The sequence below is a fragment of the Pteropus alecto genome, unplaced genomic scaffold, assembly GCF_000325575.1.
Source record: "Pteropus alecto unplaced genomic scaffold, ASM32557v1 scaffold287, whole genome shotgun sequence".
NCBI classification, from domain to species: Eukaryota; Metazoa; Chordata; class Mammalia; order Chiroptera; family Pteropodidae; genus Pteropus; species Pteropus alecto.
In genome coordinates, this window is record NW_006439718.1 from 2,143,212 (window position 1) to 2,157,824 (window position 14,613).

Consider the following 14,613-nt stretch of genomic DNA (forward strand, 5'->3'; position numbering starts at 1 on the left):
AATGAAGGCATCGTGTCAAATGATGTTTGAAAAAAAAAAAACATTAGAGCTAGTTAATAGAAATCATGGAAGCTATTAAACATGGAATTATTATCACCCCTTTAACAGAGAAGATTTCTGAATAATGAAATCAATGCCACGGCAACATTTAAAAGTAATGGCTTCCATAGCTATATGAACCAAATGAATAAGGTTGGAGTTAAAGGACATTAATGTATCAGTTTAATTTCATTATTAGAATACGGGAGGAATTCTACTGAATGGATTTCCACTTTTGGATATCTGTAATTTCCAACTACCTCCACACACATAAATACTATTCAGACAGTGTTTCACAAATACAAAACAACTCTAATTTTTATCACTGATCTAGTGCATGGTGGGCTCAGTTAAGATTGATTATCCATAATAACTTAGCAAGTTTATAAAGCAAAGTGCCTAGTTCCAATTGGAGCAATTACTCCTATTGAATGTGCACTATTTAAAAAAGAATCATGAGTATGAGACCCTCAACATATGCTACAATCCAAACATACATTAACCAAAATGGGGTGACCAGGGGGTAGGGGGAATCCACATATTTCATATGAATCCAAAATTTAATATTTTAGGGACTGTGATTAGCTCTTTTGGCTCCTACAGTTATCATAAATTAAATTAAGTCAAGCTGTAAAGCAATGCAGATCTTACTGATTCTAGAGAATGTGAGTCACCAAGGGAAGAAGTCCAAAAAGGTTAAATTTACACTGACCTCCAAATCAGAGGTTTGAAAGCTAGAGAGATAAAGACATTAGCTGTAGTCTTGTGAAACATTCAAGGCTGCTAGGCTGCTTTCATTTGATTAGGAATTTGCTACAGGCTCTTTATGACAAATATAACAAGGACACTTTAAATCTTTTAAGCTTTGAAGAAAGATCCAAAAAATAGATTAGCTATGAAGAATTTGATTTGGAATTGGAAGCTAAGGAGTAATGTGTTTGTACACATTCAGAAACTTATGTCTGCATTACCAAAAAAAAAAAGAAAAAGAAAAGCTATTGTAGAACACCACAATCTTTACTAGTTATTAAAGAAATTTGTTGCTTTACGTCAGCTTTTCCCAAACTCTCCTAAAACACACTAATGTTTCATGAAATGTTTACAGATTCTGGTGACGGTAGGAGTAAGGGGGGTGGGGGTGGGGTAGGTGGAGTGGAGAGAGAAAAAAAATGATCCTCTAATATTTTTGTTTTAAAATTTGTAATATACAAAAATACTATTTTGATACAGTTATTGGATTAGCTGCCCATAATATTATGCCCTGCCCCAAAGGCCAGGAAGTCCACAGACACCACTTACATACTTATGCATGAATGCACTGACGATTAAGTGATGAATAAACATACAACTATTATATTTTATGCTATTTAATGACAGGTGATTTATGCTGTGATTTTCGTCTAATAATTTCAACATATTATATTTTAACATTTTATCACACAATAAAGATATAGATCAAACTTGATAATTTCTTCTAGCTATTACTTTATATATGATATGACTGTTTTGGTATTCTATTTTAATACAAGCTTATATTTGTTTTTTTCCTGAGTTTCTATTGATGTTCTGTCAATAATTATAATTTTAAAAGTTTCTCATGCAGGTTCATTATAGATAGATTTACACACCATCATTTACAAGGAAAGAGGTTTTTACACAGCCTTTTTCTGTTAAATCATAGGACAACATATATTCAATATTTCAATAACTATAGTAAAGGCAAAAAATGCACGATTTCTAAGTTACAATAAATAATTTATTGTGTATGTATGATTTGAGGTATAGACCTCATACCTTCATGTATTCACTAAAAAAAAAAAAAAAAAAAAAAAATTGTGGCTTCCAAAGAGGAATATATTAATAGCCTAATAACAACTATTAATAAATAATTTATTGTGTTTGTATGATTTGAGGTATAGACTTCATACGTTCATGTATTTACTAAAAAAAAAAAAAGAAAGAAAGAAAGAAAATCGTGGCTTCCAAAGAGGAATATATTAATAGCCTAATAATAGCAACAAAACCTTTCTACTTTAAACTCTAAATTTTTCCATTTATTTTTAAATGCCCTTTCATTCCTGTATCCTAGCTCTTATTCTTCATTTTTAAAAGCCACAGATATAATTAAAACAAACAAACAAACAAAAACCTCACTCATTTACGGCCACTTTTATGGCTAAATCAACAGATGTAAGGAATTAAGAGGCCTAGTCATTCCTATCTTTTCTGTATTACAGACATAAAACTAAAGTTGGACAGAAAGATAAAATAGTCACTAAAACCTTTGGTGTTCTTTGAACAACTAGCACATTTGCTAAAAAAAAGTTTGCTATACAAATCAATTTCAGAATTTAAAGCTCTCCAAATTGAATAAATTAACATTTACATTTATTGTGACATATATATTCAAAAAGTACATAAAATTTATATGCATGGTCTAATGAATAATTATAAAGCAAACAACTATTTTTAAACTACCATCCAAGTCCAAAAATAGAAGGCAGGATCAAAAAAACAGAACTAACCTCTCTTATACCCCACCCCACCATGCACATCCATCTTCAATCACTATGGCTTTAATGTGCTATGTAAATTTCACAAGTTAATGCACTGAGAATGAAAAAGGAATAGTACCACAGGTGTTGTAAGATGAGAGTATTTAAAATACCCATAAAATTCATTAATAAAGAAACTTTTCTAATATATAGGACACTCTGTTAAACTTTCCTGTGGAAAATGCCAGCAATAAGTATATCGATCTATTCAGAATATAAATTATAGAAGTGTTTGAATTTAATTTTGTGGAATATCACACAGGAGAGCCATAAAACACAGATTATTTGTTCCTAGCCTTCCAACAGCTGGCAGTGAGGAAAACCAATATTAGCATTCAAGATGCAAAAAACACTAAATAACAGCCATTTCGACTCAGTAGCACCTAAATATTTAACGATAAATTATAGAATAACGGATTGATCTTTGCGATCTTGGCTGGGCGCTGACAAAATAATAAAAGCTTAGGCAATACTCCTCACTTCTATCCCTAATAAGGTCGTTCACATAGCAGGTTTAGGAGGATTCTGGATCTCTTACTTCTAAATTAGATACTAGTATATAGGTAAATTACTGTAACATAGAATCACACTACATGACTATTGATATTAATGCCTCCTCTTTTACGTACTTTTGGTTACAAAATCTATTACTCACACAATTAGCTAAAGCAATATTTTAAGGAGATATATATTAACAGCCTCAAAATAACTTAACATTAAAACTGATGTTAAATTTGAACTTCATTTTTTTTCTTAGCAAAGCAAGCCACTCAGAGCTCAAAGAACTCCTTTTAAAAAAGTATTCTGACTCTAATATGTGGACATAGATAATGCAAAACAAATATAATTCATTTATAATTTAAAAACTAGCCAAATAATTGTTGCCCTTGCACTAAAAATCTGCTTTTCTTCCTCAATCCCACTCACATACATGTCTAACACCTATAACCATTGCAACCTTGGGCAATGTTACTCCTGTGGGCTGTGATGTGGTAAAATTCCATATAACACTCCTGGATATTTGATGGACAGAAAAATACAACTATATTAAACACCCAAGGTCTTTTGTTAAGTACACTGAATTTGACAGAATAAAAAACAATCACAGGGAAGAACATCCTTTAACTTCTAGGTATTATTTACAAATAGATTTCCTTAAATCTCTAACTGGAATGGCTGAGCAAACAATATATCAATTTGATGGAATATTATGCCACCATTAAGACTAAAAATGCTAAAGCTAGGTAACATAGATTTTATAATATATCATAAAATATTTTAAACATACTTTTATATCGAGATGTAACTATAAAATATTATAGATATGGGTAAAGACTTAAAAGAAATAATAAGAAATGAAAACAGTAGTTATGGGGACTCCTAATCTTCCGTATGTTTACAAAGTAAGTGAAAATCAGGTCAAAAATGCAATGATTCTATTCTCCAAAGAACTGTAAAACCATCATCAGCACCTCATATTTAGGATCTGCACTAAACACACCAAAACTTGCTATAGATTACTTTTACTTCTAGGCAAGGTTACCAGGTAAAAGGGAAACAAGGTCCTGTCTGAGTAGTCTGATTAAGAAGAGGGGAGTGAGGAAAGACTGCTCTACCTCACAGAAAGGTGACAGAGGTATTTTAACCAATGGAATGTTCTACTACCATCACAAGGTATCAAATTTAACATTCTTACAAAATTTACAACTATGTCCAATTTAAGCCTAAAAAATTATAAATGGAAATAGATCATCTATATTTTATAAGCGACATAGAAGATTACATCAGTTTAGCCAACTTTTCATTGCATCAAAAATTACACCTCTGTAAGAGTGAAAGACATCTACATTCAAGGATATTCTGATACAGGCATAATACTTCTACTATTTTAGGCCTGCCTTTAAACATCACATGGGTCAAAAGCTCAAAAAGATGCCCTAAAATCACTGGTTCTATCTCAAGATGCAGCATTAGTTTGGAGTCTATTAATATGATTATAAAAATTACCCTTCACAGCTAACATTTTGCAGAAATGAACAAGGTGACCCTAAAATTCACATGAAAATGCAAAAGATCCAAAATTGCCACAGCAAACTAGAAAAAAGAACAAAGTTAGAGGACTCACACCTCCCAATTTAAACTTACTAAAAAGCTATAGTTATCAAGACTGTGTGTTAGTGGCATAAAGATAGACACATATATCAATGGCACAGAATTAAGAGGTCAGAAATAAACCCTGAAGTTTATGGTCAATTGGTTTTTGAAATAGTGCCAAGACAATTCAAGAGAGATATAAAAGTCTTTTCAACAAATGGTGCTGGGACAACCAGAGATCCACATGCAAAATAATGAAATTGGACCTCTACTCCATACCATATATGAAAATAAACACAAAAAGGCTATTCACATTAAAAAAAAAAAACAATAAAGTTGGATCCCTAATTTATACCACATATAAAATTAACTCAAAATGGGTCATAAACCTAAGTATAAGAACTAAAAATCATAAAATTCTTAGAAGAAAACATAGAAGTAAATCTTTGAGACCCTGGATTAGGCTCTTCAATATGACACCAAAAAACAGAAACAAAAGAAAAAAATAGATAAATTAGACTTCATCAAAATTAAAAACTTTTTTGCGTCAAAGCACATGATCAAGAAAATGAGAGGACAATTCACAAAATGGGAGAAAATATCTGGAAATCATATTTCTGAGAAGGAACTTGCATCTAGAACATAAAAAGAACACTTACAATCCAATAATAAAAAGAAAAATAACCCAATTTTTAAAAAAGACAAAGTATTTGAATGGATATTTCTCAAAAGAAGATACAAATGGCCAATAAGCACATGGAAAGATGTTAAACATCATTAGTCTTTAGAGAAATGCAATTCAAACCACAATGAAATACTACTTCACACCAACTAGAATGGTTAAAATTAAAAGGACACACATTAACAAGTGAGGATGTGGAGAAACTGGAACCCTTGTGCATTGCTGGTAGGATTGTAAAATGATGCAGCCACTCTGGAAGACAGTTTGGCCGCTCCTTAGAATATTAAAGAATTACTACATAATCCAGTAATTACTAGGTATATATACCCAAGAGAATTGAAAACATATGCCCACACAAAAACCTGCACAAGAAAGTTCATAGCAGCAGCGTTGTTACTATCTGAATAGTGCAAACAACTCAAATGTCCATTAACTAATGAATGGATAAACAATATATGGTATATTCACACAATGGCATATTACTCAGCAATAAAAAGATATGACGTATTGATATATGCTACAATATGGATGAACCCTGAAATATTATGCTAAGTGAAAGAAGCTTAACAGGCTATTTGTATAGTATATTTCCTTTAACTATTTCTTCTCTACCATCCAAATACTATGTCCTCTATAACATTTGCCCTGTGACCCAAAATAATATTCTTTTGCCCTTCCACAACTCACTAGACTACAAGAACATTTCTTCCACTCTGCCTTATTATTACAATCATGTACTGTGAAAGACATGAATTTATCGACAGTCTTATGCTCAGAACTGTCGATAAATTCATATCTTTCACAGTACAATGCCTTATATATAAGGATGTTCAGTGTTCTTTAAGGGATAAACATCATTAGAACAAAAATAACATGCAGCCACTCTGGAGTCTAATAGTCCTTTATGTATTCAATGAGTAGTTACAGGTCACCTCTTTTGTGCTGGAACTGAATGAGCTCAAATCTAGATTCATCTGTTTAACGTTGAGCACGTTATTTAACCTCTCTAAATCTATTTTCCTTTTCCAATTGAATTTGCTACCTAAACTTCACAAAAGTATTTCAGGATTAAATTCAATAATATATTCCTTTTGGTACACATATGTCCTCAATAAATGCCATATCCTTTTTTCTTTCTTCAAAAGTAACTGAATATATTTCTTTAGGTCTGTGAAAAAAAACGTAGTATATAGAAGATAAACCCAGGAGAAAAATAATCTCAAACTTTTAAATCAAGTAATTTCAAATTTCAAATTTATATTATAAACCCCACGTTTTATTAGTAAAATTATCTATTCTAAGTTGAGAACTAATGTCATTTAAATTGCAGAATTCTTTTACCTCACACTGATACTACACAGTCACTGGAAAATTACTTTTTTATAACCAAAATTTGCTTTTCCAAGAGGCTTGAATATTATGGGTATACTTTCTTAGGCAAAAAATTTATCAAATATATTAAGCCCTTACTCTGTAGAAGGTACTGTAGAGAGTGCTTTATGTATTCATACACTTTGAAAGTAAATGTACTGAGGAGGGCATGGTGTGATGTAGGACTCACCCATTGCTGGTGAGAACAGAAGGCCAGCACAGCCTTCTAGGAAGGCAAATTGGCAGTATGTATCAAAGGCTTCAAAACCAACACATCTTTTGATCCAATAATTATATTCCTAGGAATCTATTCTCAGGAAATAATCAATGATACAAAAGATTCAGGCACCAAGATTTTTATTGTAAAATAATGACATTTTTAAAAATCCACATTCGATGTGTATAGGTGGATAGAATTACATTTTTCTAAATGTTAAAGAATGTTCCAGAGTAGCAAAATCATAGGCAATTTTTGTCTTCCTTTTTTTGTATTTTTCAAGTTTTTCTATAATTCGAATATGTTAACGATAAAAAAAAAACTTTTTTTAAGTGGTGAAACAAACTGTTTTTGGAGACAGTAACAACATATTTATCATTCTTGAATTTTAGAAGTGATATCCAGAAGGGATTAAAAAAATGGCGTAGATAGAGGCTCTGTTCATCCCTCTGGCAACCAAATCAAAGTTGTGATGGAAACAAGGAGCAAACAGCAAGGAAAAATCACCTGGGATCTGGATGAACAAGCCATACAACTAGAGAGAAATCTAAAAAATCACCCTGCAACGGCAGAAGGCAAGACAGAGCGAGAACACGAGGCAGCTGAGTGGGGCAGAGGCTGCAGAGGCAGCAGCCGGCAGCTGCAGATGCCTGTTAAAGGGGCCATGTCTGTAAGCGGACTTTCGCAGTGTCGGACCTGCTCCCTCTGAGCACCAGTGCGGCTTCGGCTCCAGGCAGGGAACACCACATACTTACAGGGGGACACCAAGTTGTTGGAGTGAGGACCGAGGGGAGACTTGCTCTGCACAAAAGTGCAGGTGATATCCATTGTTCCCTGTTGAACCCTCCCCCCTCCCAGTGCAAGGACAAAGCACCGCCAGGACAGTGAAGTCATCGAACTGGATAACAGAGGTCCCTCTGCCCAGAGAAGTCCCTGAAACCCCGCCTCTCCCAACTCACGGCCCCACCCAAGCCACAACCAGATATAGCCTCAGCAAGTCAGGTGCTCCTTGCTGAGCAGCGCCTACACTCACAATGGAGGCAGCTGGCCTCGGTTTCTGGTGCGGCCTTTTGAGCCAACTATAGGCACAGCATCTGTGGATTGCTTGCTGAATCTTAACAGGTGGCCCCAAAGGGGCAGAGGCTTGAGCCAAATTTGGCCTCTAGCTGAGCCCTTCTCAGGACTGTGCCACGAGACACCTACTTCACAAATCCACGCTAATGAGACTGGAAGACTTAGGAGCTTTGCTTAGTACATAGAAAGACATGGAAAGGCAGCCAAAATGGGAAGACAAAGAAACAGAAACCATATGAGAGAGATCCAGAAATAATGGAGTCAAGCAATCTAACAGATGCAGAGTTCAAAACACTGGTTATAAAGATGCTCAGTGAACTTATGGGAAGGGTAAATGAATTCAGTGATAACTTCAACAAAGAGATAAAAAAACATAAAAATGGAAATGGAAATTATAAAAGGGAACCAGTAAGAAATGAAGAACACATTATCTGAGATGAGAAATATATTAAATGGAATAAACAAAGAAATAAACAAAGTGAATAAAGAGGAGGATCAAATGACCTATATAGAGGATAGGAAAGCCAAGGACAATCAATCGGAATGGCAAGAAAAAAGAAGCCAAGACTATAATAATAATTTAAGGAGCCTATGGGACACTACTAAATGTAAAGATATCTGTGTGATAGGGGTAACTGAAGAGAGAGAACAAGATGTTGAATGTATATTTGAAGAAACAATGATGGAAAACTTCCCTCACCTGGTAAAGGAAATAGACATACAACCCCAGGAAGCTCAGAGTCCCAAAAACCAGGAATCCAAAGAGGCCTACACCAAGACACATCATAATTCAAATGCCAAAGGTTAACTACAAAAAGAGAATCTTAAAAGCAGCAAGAGAAAAGCAGTTAGTTTACCTACAAAGCAGCACCCATAAGAATGGCAGCTGATTTCTTGAAAGAAATCATGCAGGACAGAAGGGCTTGGCACAAAGTACTCTACATGATGAAAACCCAGGATCTACAACCAAGAATACTTTATCCAGCAAAGCAATCATTTTGAGTCGAAAGACAGATAAAGAGCTTCCTAGATAAAAATAAGCTAATGGAATTTATCACCATCAAGCCAGTATTACAGGAAATGTTGGAGGGACTTCTTTAAGAAGAAAAAACATTATAAAAAACAGGAATAAAGAATGATAATAACTACATTCCTATCAACAAGTACCTCAAATGGAAAAGAATTAAGTTCTCCAACCAAAAGATCGAGTGGCTGAATGAATAAGAAAACAAGACCTCTACATACACTGCCTACAAGAGACTCACTTCAGATTAAAAGACACACACAGACTAAAGGAAGGGGATGGAAACACATATTGCCTTGATGGACCTACAAGGTACTGCACTGAATGAAATGGGTCGGATAAAGACAAATATTGCGTGATTTCATGTACATGGGGACTCTAAAGAACAAAATCAACAACAATAACAAAAGTGGAAATAAACTCATAGATACAAAGAATATTTAGAGGGCTATTAGATGGGAGGAGGGGTTGGGAGACCATAAAAAAAAAGACAAAGGGATTAAAAGGTACAAATGGATAGTTGCAGAATAGACATGGAGATGTAAAGTATAGTATGGGGAAGACAGTTAACAATGTTGTAATAAATATGTAAGGGGGCAGAGGGGTACTAGATTTAGTGGGGTGATTACTTTGCAAGTTATGTGGATCTCTGATCACTATGCTATACAAATGAAACTGGTATATTATTGTATGCCAACAATAAGTGAAAAAAAAAATCTCATTGAATTGTAGAATGTAAATACAAGCAACTAATTGTCTATTATATTTCAATAAAGACAAAAAAAGTGATTTCCAATATATTAGCTAATCCTTAAAACATGCCATTAAGGTGAATAAAGTTGTTATTTTGTCATTTTAACAAATGAGGAAACTAAATGAATTCACGTGGCTTGTCCAAGGCTACACAGAGTTGAGACTAAGAACTCATGATTCTCATTTCTAATACTATGCTCTTTTCTCCACCAGTGGTTCTCAAAATGTAGTACATGAACCAGCAGCAGAAGCATCACCTAGAAACCCATTAGAAATGCAAAGTCTCAGGTCCTACCCCAGACCTATGGAATCAGAAACTCAGAGAGAGTGGTGAGTAGCAATCTGTGTTTTAACATGGCCTCCACAAGATTCAGATACATGATAAATCTGAGTGCCACTGCTGTGTATCATGCTGCCTCATAAACACTTTGTGAGATAATCAGAACATTTCTGGAAAAAAGGGGGTGGTGGTGTTATTTATACTACTGTAATGGCATTTTCACATTTTCAGGCTCTTCCAAATTAACTGGAGGTAATTATAAAGATTCACAATAATCTTAATGTCTGATTCCCGACAGTGTAATTAATCAACCACTTTCTTTTGGATCGCCACTAGCAGTCCTAGAGAACAGACAAATCTTAAGTACAGTACTGTCACAGGAAATTAACCAATAAGAACACTGAAATGTCACTAACTAAAAATGCTCAGAGAAGGAAGAGTCTGTTATATTTAGGTGTATTGTGTGCAGGGAGCAGGGGCAGGAATCAGAAACATAACAAGTTTTATTAACATGAACCATTACTTCTAAATAATATTCTTCTGACCTTGGTAACCCTGAAAACCAATATATTACCTGAGCTCCTGTGAAATCCAGTCCATAACTACTCACAGAGCTAAATGTAAGGCATTTTACTGGTGCTACAGGAAACACAAAGCTAAGAAAGACAGTCTTTGTCTCACAAAACTGTTAATAAGGTATTAGAGAATGTCAACATTTCATCAAGAATAAAGCAAGGCAAAGTGAGAAAGTGCCATAAGATAAATTTTAAAATTTGCCATGGAAATTCAAACGAAGGTGACATCTCGTTTTGGAGGGAACAGACAGGAAAATGTGAATCTGGGAAGACAGAATTTCAATAGATAAAAGTGGAGAAAGGGGGCATATCAGTCTCTTATTACAGAATAATGAGAAGGCAAGTACAAGAGGAAAGTATATGCAGAGGGACAACACACTATGATTGCAGGCAATAGTAGAAAGAACACTGATGGGGTTTTACACTGCCCTGCCAGAGACAAACTATATTACTCTGGCCAAGAAAGTCCATCTCTAATTCACAAATACATATCTACCATAGGAATAATAATAATTCTCTTATTTACCTCAGTTTTTATCTGAAAAACAGGCCAGAGAGGGAAAGGCCCCAATATAAAAAATATAGGACACATGCAAAATTCAATAATTATTCTCTATCAGGTAAATCAAAATTATGTAATATTGAAAAAAATTTCAATTCAAAATGTTTCCATTACAAAAATTAGTTTCTATTATTAGTAAATGAAGTATATATAATATAAATGACTAAAAATAATGTAAGAAAAAGATTATAAAAAATTTTAAAAATAGGTTTTATTTAAAAGTATATTTCTTGGAGGGGGGGAGGTATACTGACAATTTCTTCTAAAACTAAAACCACACTCATCAAACAATTCAACAGTAGCACTGTTAGGCATTTATCCCGGAGAAATAAAAACTTATGTTCGTGCAAAACCTTGCACATGCCAGTACATAGCAGATTTGCTGTAACAGCCAAAAACTGGAAACAACCCAAATGTCCTGACATGTGTCTATGGTTAAACAAATTATGATATATCTGTAACACAGAATACTACTCAGCAATAAAAAGGTGGTGGATTTATTGGTGGATTTAAGGGAATTATGAGTGAGAAAAGGCAATTTTAAAAGGTTACACAGTATAACCTTTTGAAATAAAATTATAGAGATGGAGAACAGATTAGGAATTGCCAGAAATTAGGAGGGTGTTGGTGTGGCTATAATGGGCCATACCAGTGAGCTCTATGGTGATGGAACAGTTCTGTATTTTGTTTGTAGTGGTGGTTACATGAAGCTACAGTTACATAAGTACACACACAAATAAGTACAGGTATAACTGGTAAAATTTAAATAAGCTCTGATGTCAATTTCCTGGTTTGATATTGTATTATACTTATTTAAGAGATCAACATCGGGAAGGTGGAATGAAGTATGCATGGGACCTCCCTGTACATTTCTTTTCAACTTTTCTTGTGAACTATCATTATGTCAAAAGAAAATGTTAAAAAAAAAAAAAAAAAAAAAGGGATACTGCCAGTTTTTCAAAATAGATGATGCCCATTCCTCTAACAGTACTATGAAAGTTGTATTCTTACCCACTGCTGATGGCATGCTAAATTGCTACAGTCTCTTGTGGAAAATTAATTTATAGCATATATCCAAGGCCATAAAATTTTGTGCTCTTTGACCTAGTCATCTAATTTCTGGATGTCACCTAAAGAACAATATCAAATTTGGAAAAACATATAGTCATGCACCACATTATAAGATAAGATTATGATGGAAGCAAAAAATTTTTACTGCTTAGTGACATCATAGCCATAGCTCAGCGTATTATTCACATGCTTATGGAGATGCTGGTATAAACAAGCCTACTACACTGCCAATTGTATAAAAGTATAGCACATACAATTATGTATACTATATAACACTTGATAATAAACAACTATTACTGGTTTATGTATTTACTATATCATACTTTTTATCATTATTTGAGTATTCTTTCTACTTAAAAAAAAAAGTTTGCTATAAAATAGATTCCCGGTTACACCAGCAGCAGCCTCATACATCTCATGTTTACCATATCTCTCGAGTGCTTCATTTTCTCTTGTGCTTGATTTAATCTCATATTGTTTTATACAGTAACATGCTGTACAGGCTTGTAGCCCAGGAGCAACAGGTTTTCCACATAGCCTAGGTGTGTAGTAGGCTATCCCATCTAGGTTTGTGTAAATGCATCCTATGATGTTCACACAACAATGAAATACCTAATGATGTATTTCTCAGAATTTATCTTGGTTGTTAAATAACGCATGCTGTGTGTGTGTGTGTGTGTGTGTGGTGTGTGTGTATACACATACACACACACATATATGTAAAGATTTTACTACAGTATAATTGAGAACTGAGTAAAACTGGATGCAACCTCAATGTTTGAGAAAATAGAAATGTAAAATTCTCAAAATCTAGTTGTAAAATATGCAGCTATTAATAATGTTGATAATGGTATAACACTATAACAGAAAATGCATATTATGAGAGAATAAAGCAAAATTCAAAATTAGCTCCTAAAACATAAATATAAAATAACAGAAAATATTTTCCACAAAAATAAAAGATAATTGCGTTATTGTGACAGAATTATGGGTATTTTTCTTTTTAACTTTGTTACAGAGTTGTCATATTATTTTCATAGTTAAAGAAATAAGCATACTTTTACCTTATCCCAGAAATCAACCAAAGCTGTAAAGTCCCATTTCTTAGAATATGCCACATTGTATTTTAGAATAGCATCCTATGGAAAAAGCATAAACAAAAACCTCATGATATAGTCAAATAAATTATCTATGAATAGACCGTCTCTTTTATGAACTACTTCCAGGAAATTTCTGAATGCTGGACAAGCTTCCTCTTACCATTAACTACTCCACATCAGTAGCTATGAACAAATAGAACGCATACTAATTTATTATTCATTTAAGAAAAATGAGATTAGAAAGATCAAGTAATAGGAGAAATAACATCATAATTACCTCATGCATTTAAACAGAGGTGATACACTCCAAGTGGACAAAAAAGTTGGATCTTGGGGATAAAAATAATTAAATATTATGATTTCTGACCATCAAAAGGGTTACATTATATATACAAACACACACACACATATATATATACAGATATACAGTATATTTGTAGTATTAAAATTTCATGGGGATAGTAAATTAGGAAATATCTAAAAAGGCTTCCTAGTGGAGAAGACAATAATGAAAATAAAATTGAGAGATTGAGAGACACTGCCCTAAAGCATAAAATGGTCTTTATTCCTTTATATCAGCTATTTTTATAAGCTACATACTAATGGTTATCTTCCCTCAGCAGTTCACATAAATTTACGTAGAATGAAAAGTCTACGTAATGAAAAGTCAAAATAGTACGCCATCTACTGGTGTAACATTTAACTGTCAGAATAAGAGTACTTTATATCTTGTTTACCAGTGTCAAAAACAAGACAACAGGCCCAAAATGGAGTCACATATACTAAATTCTATGTCACCCAAATAGGACTTGATTAGTTTTAGTTTTCCCAGCTATAGACTCTTAAACCAATCAATCAGAAATCACCTAGTCGGCACTAGTGAGATAATCTGCCTGCTAGACCTCTGCCATCCCCTAAAGGAAAGTGGCCTTGCCACAACCAATCCACCTTTTGCTAGTATAACTTGCCTGTTCCCACTCCCTTCTTCCTAATTAAAGTCTTTATTTTGTACAGCTCTTCAGAGTTCTCTGCTAGATGGATGCTGCCCAAGTTCATGAATCATTGAAGAAAGCCAAAAGATCTTTAAAATTTAATCAGTTGAATTTTTTTTAAACGGTGGGGTATGCATAAGACAATCCAGTTATGCAGAAAGAACTATTATTTACAAGTATATTTTATTGTGTCCTTTTAAATTTCTATTTTATTTTATAATTAT

The 14,613-nt window shown here is 33.6% G+C and overlaps 1 protein-coding gene across 3 annotated transcripts in view; it reads right to left on the reverse strand.

The window, feature by feature from the left end:
• PARG (poly(ADP-ribose) glycohydrolase) overlaps window positions 1-14,613 on the reverse strand; it is a 115,461-nt gene that overhangs the window by 85,445 nt on the left and 15,403 nt on the right. For all 3 annotated transcript variants that reach the window (XM_006916931.3, XM_015593247.2, XM_015593248.2), the window contains one exon: window positions 13,362-13,436. In XM_006916931.3, the coding sequence (XP_006916993.1) occupies window positions 13,362-13,436 (75 nt within the window). The remainder of the gene's footprint in view (window positions 1-13,361; window positions 13,437-14,613) is intronic.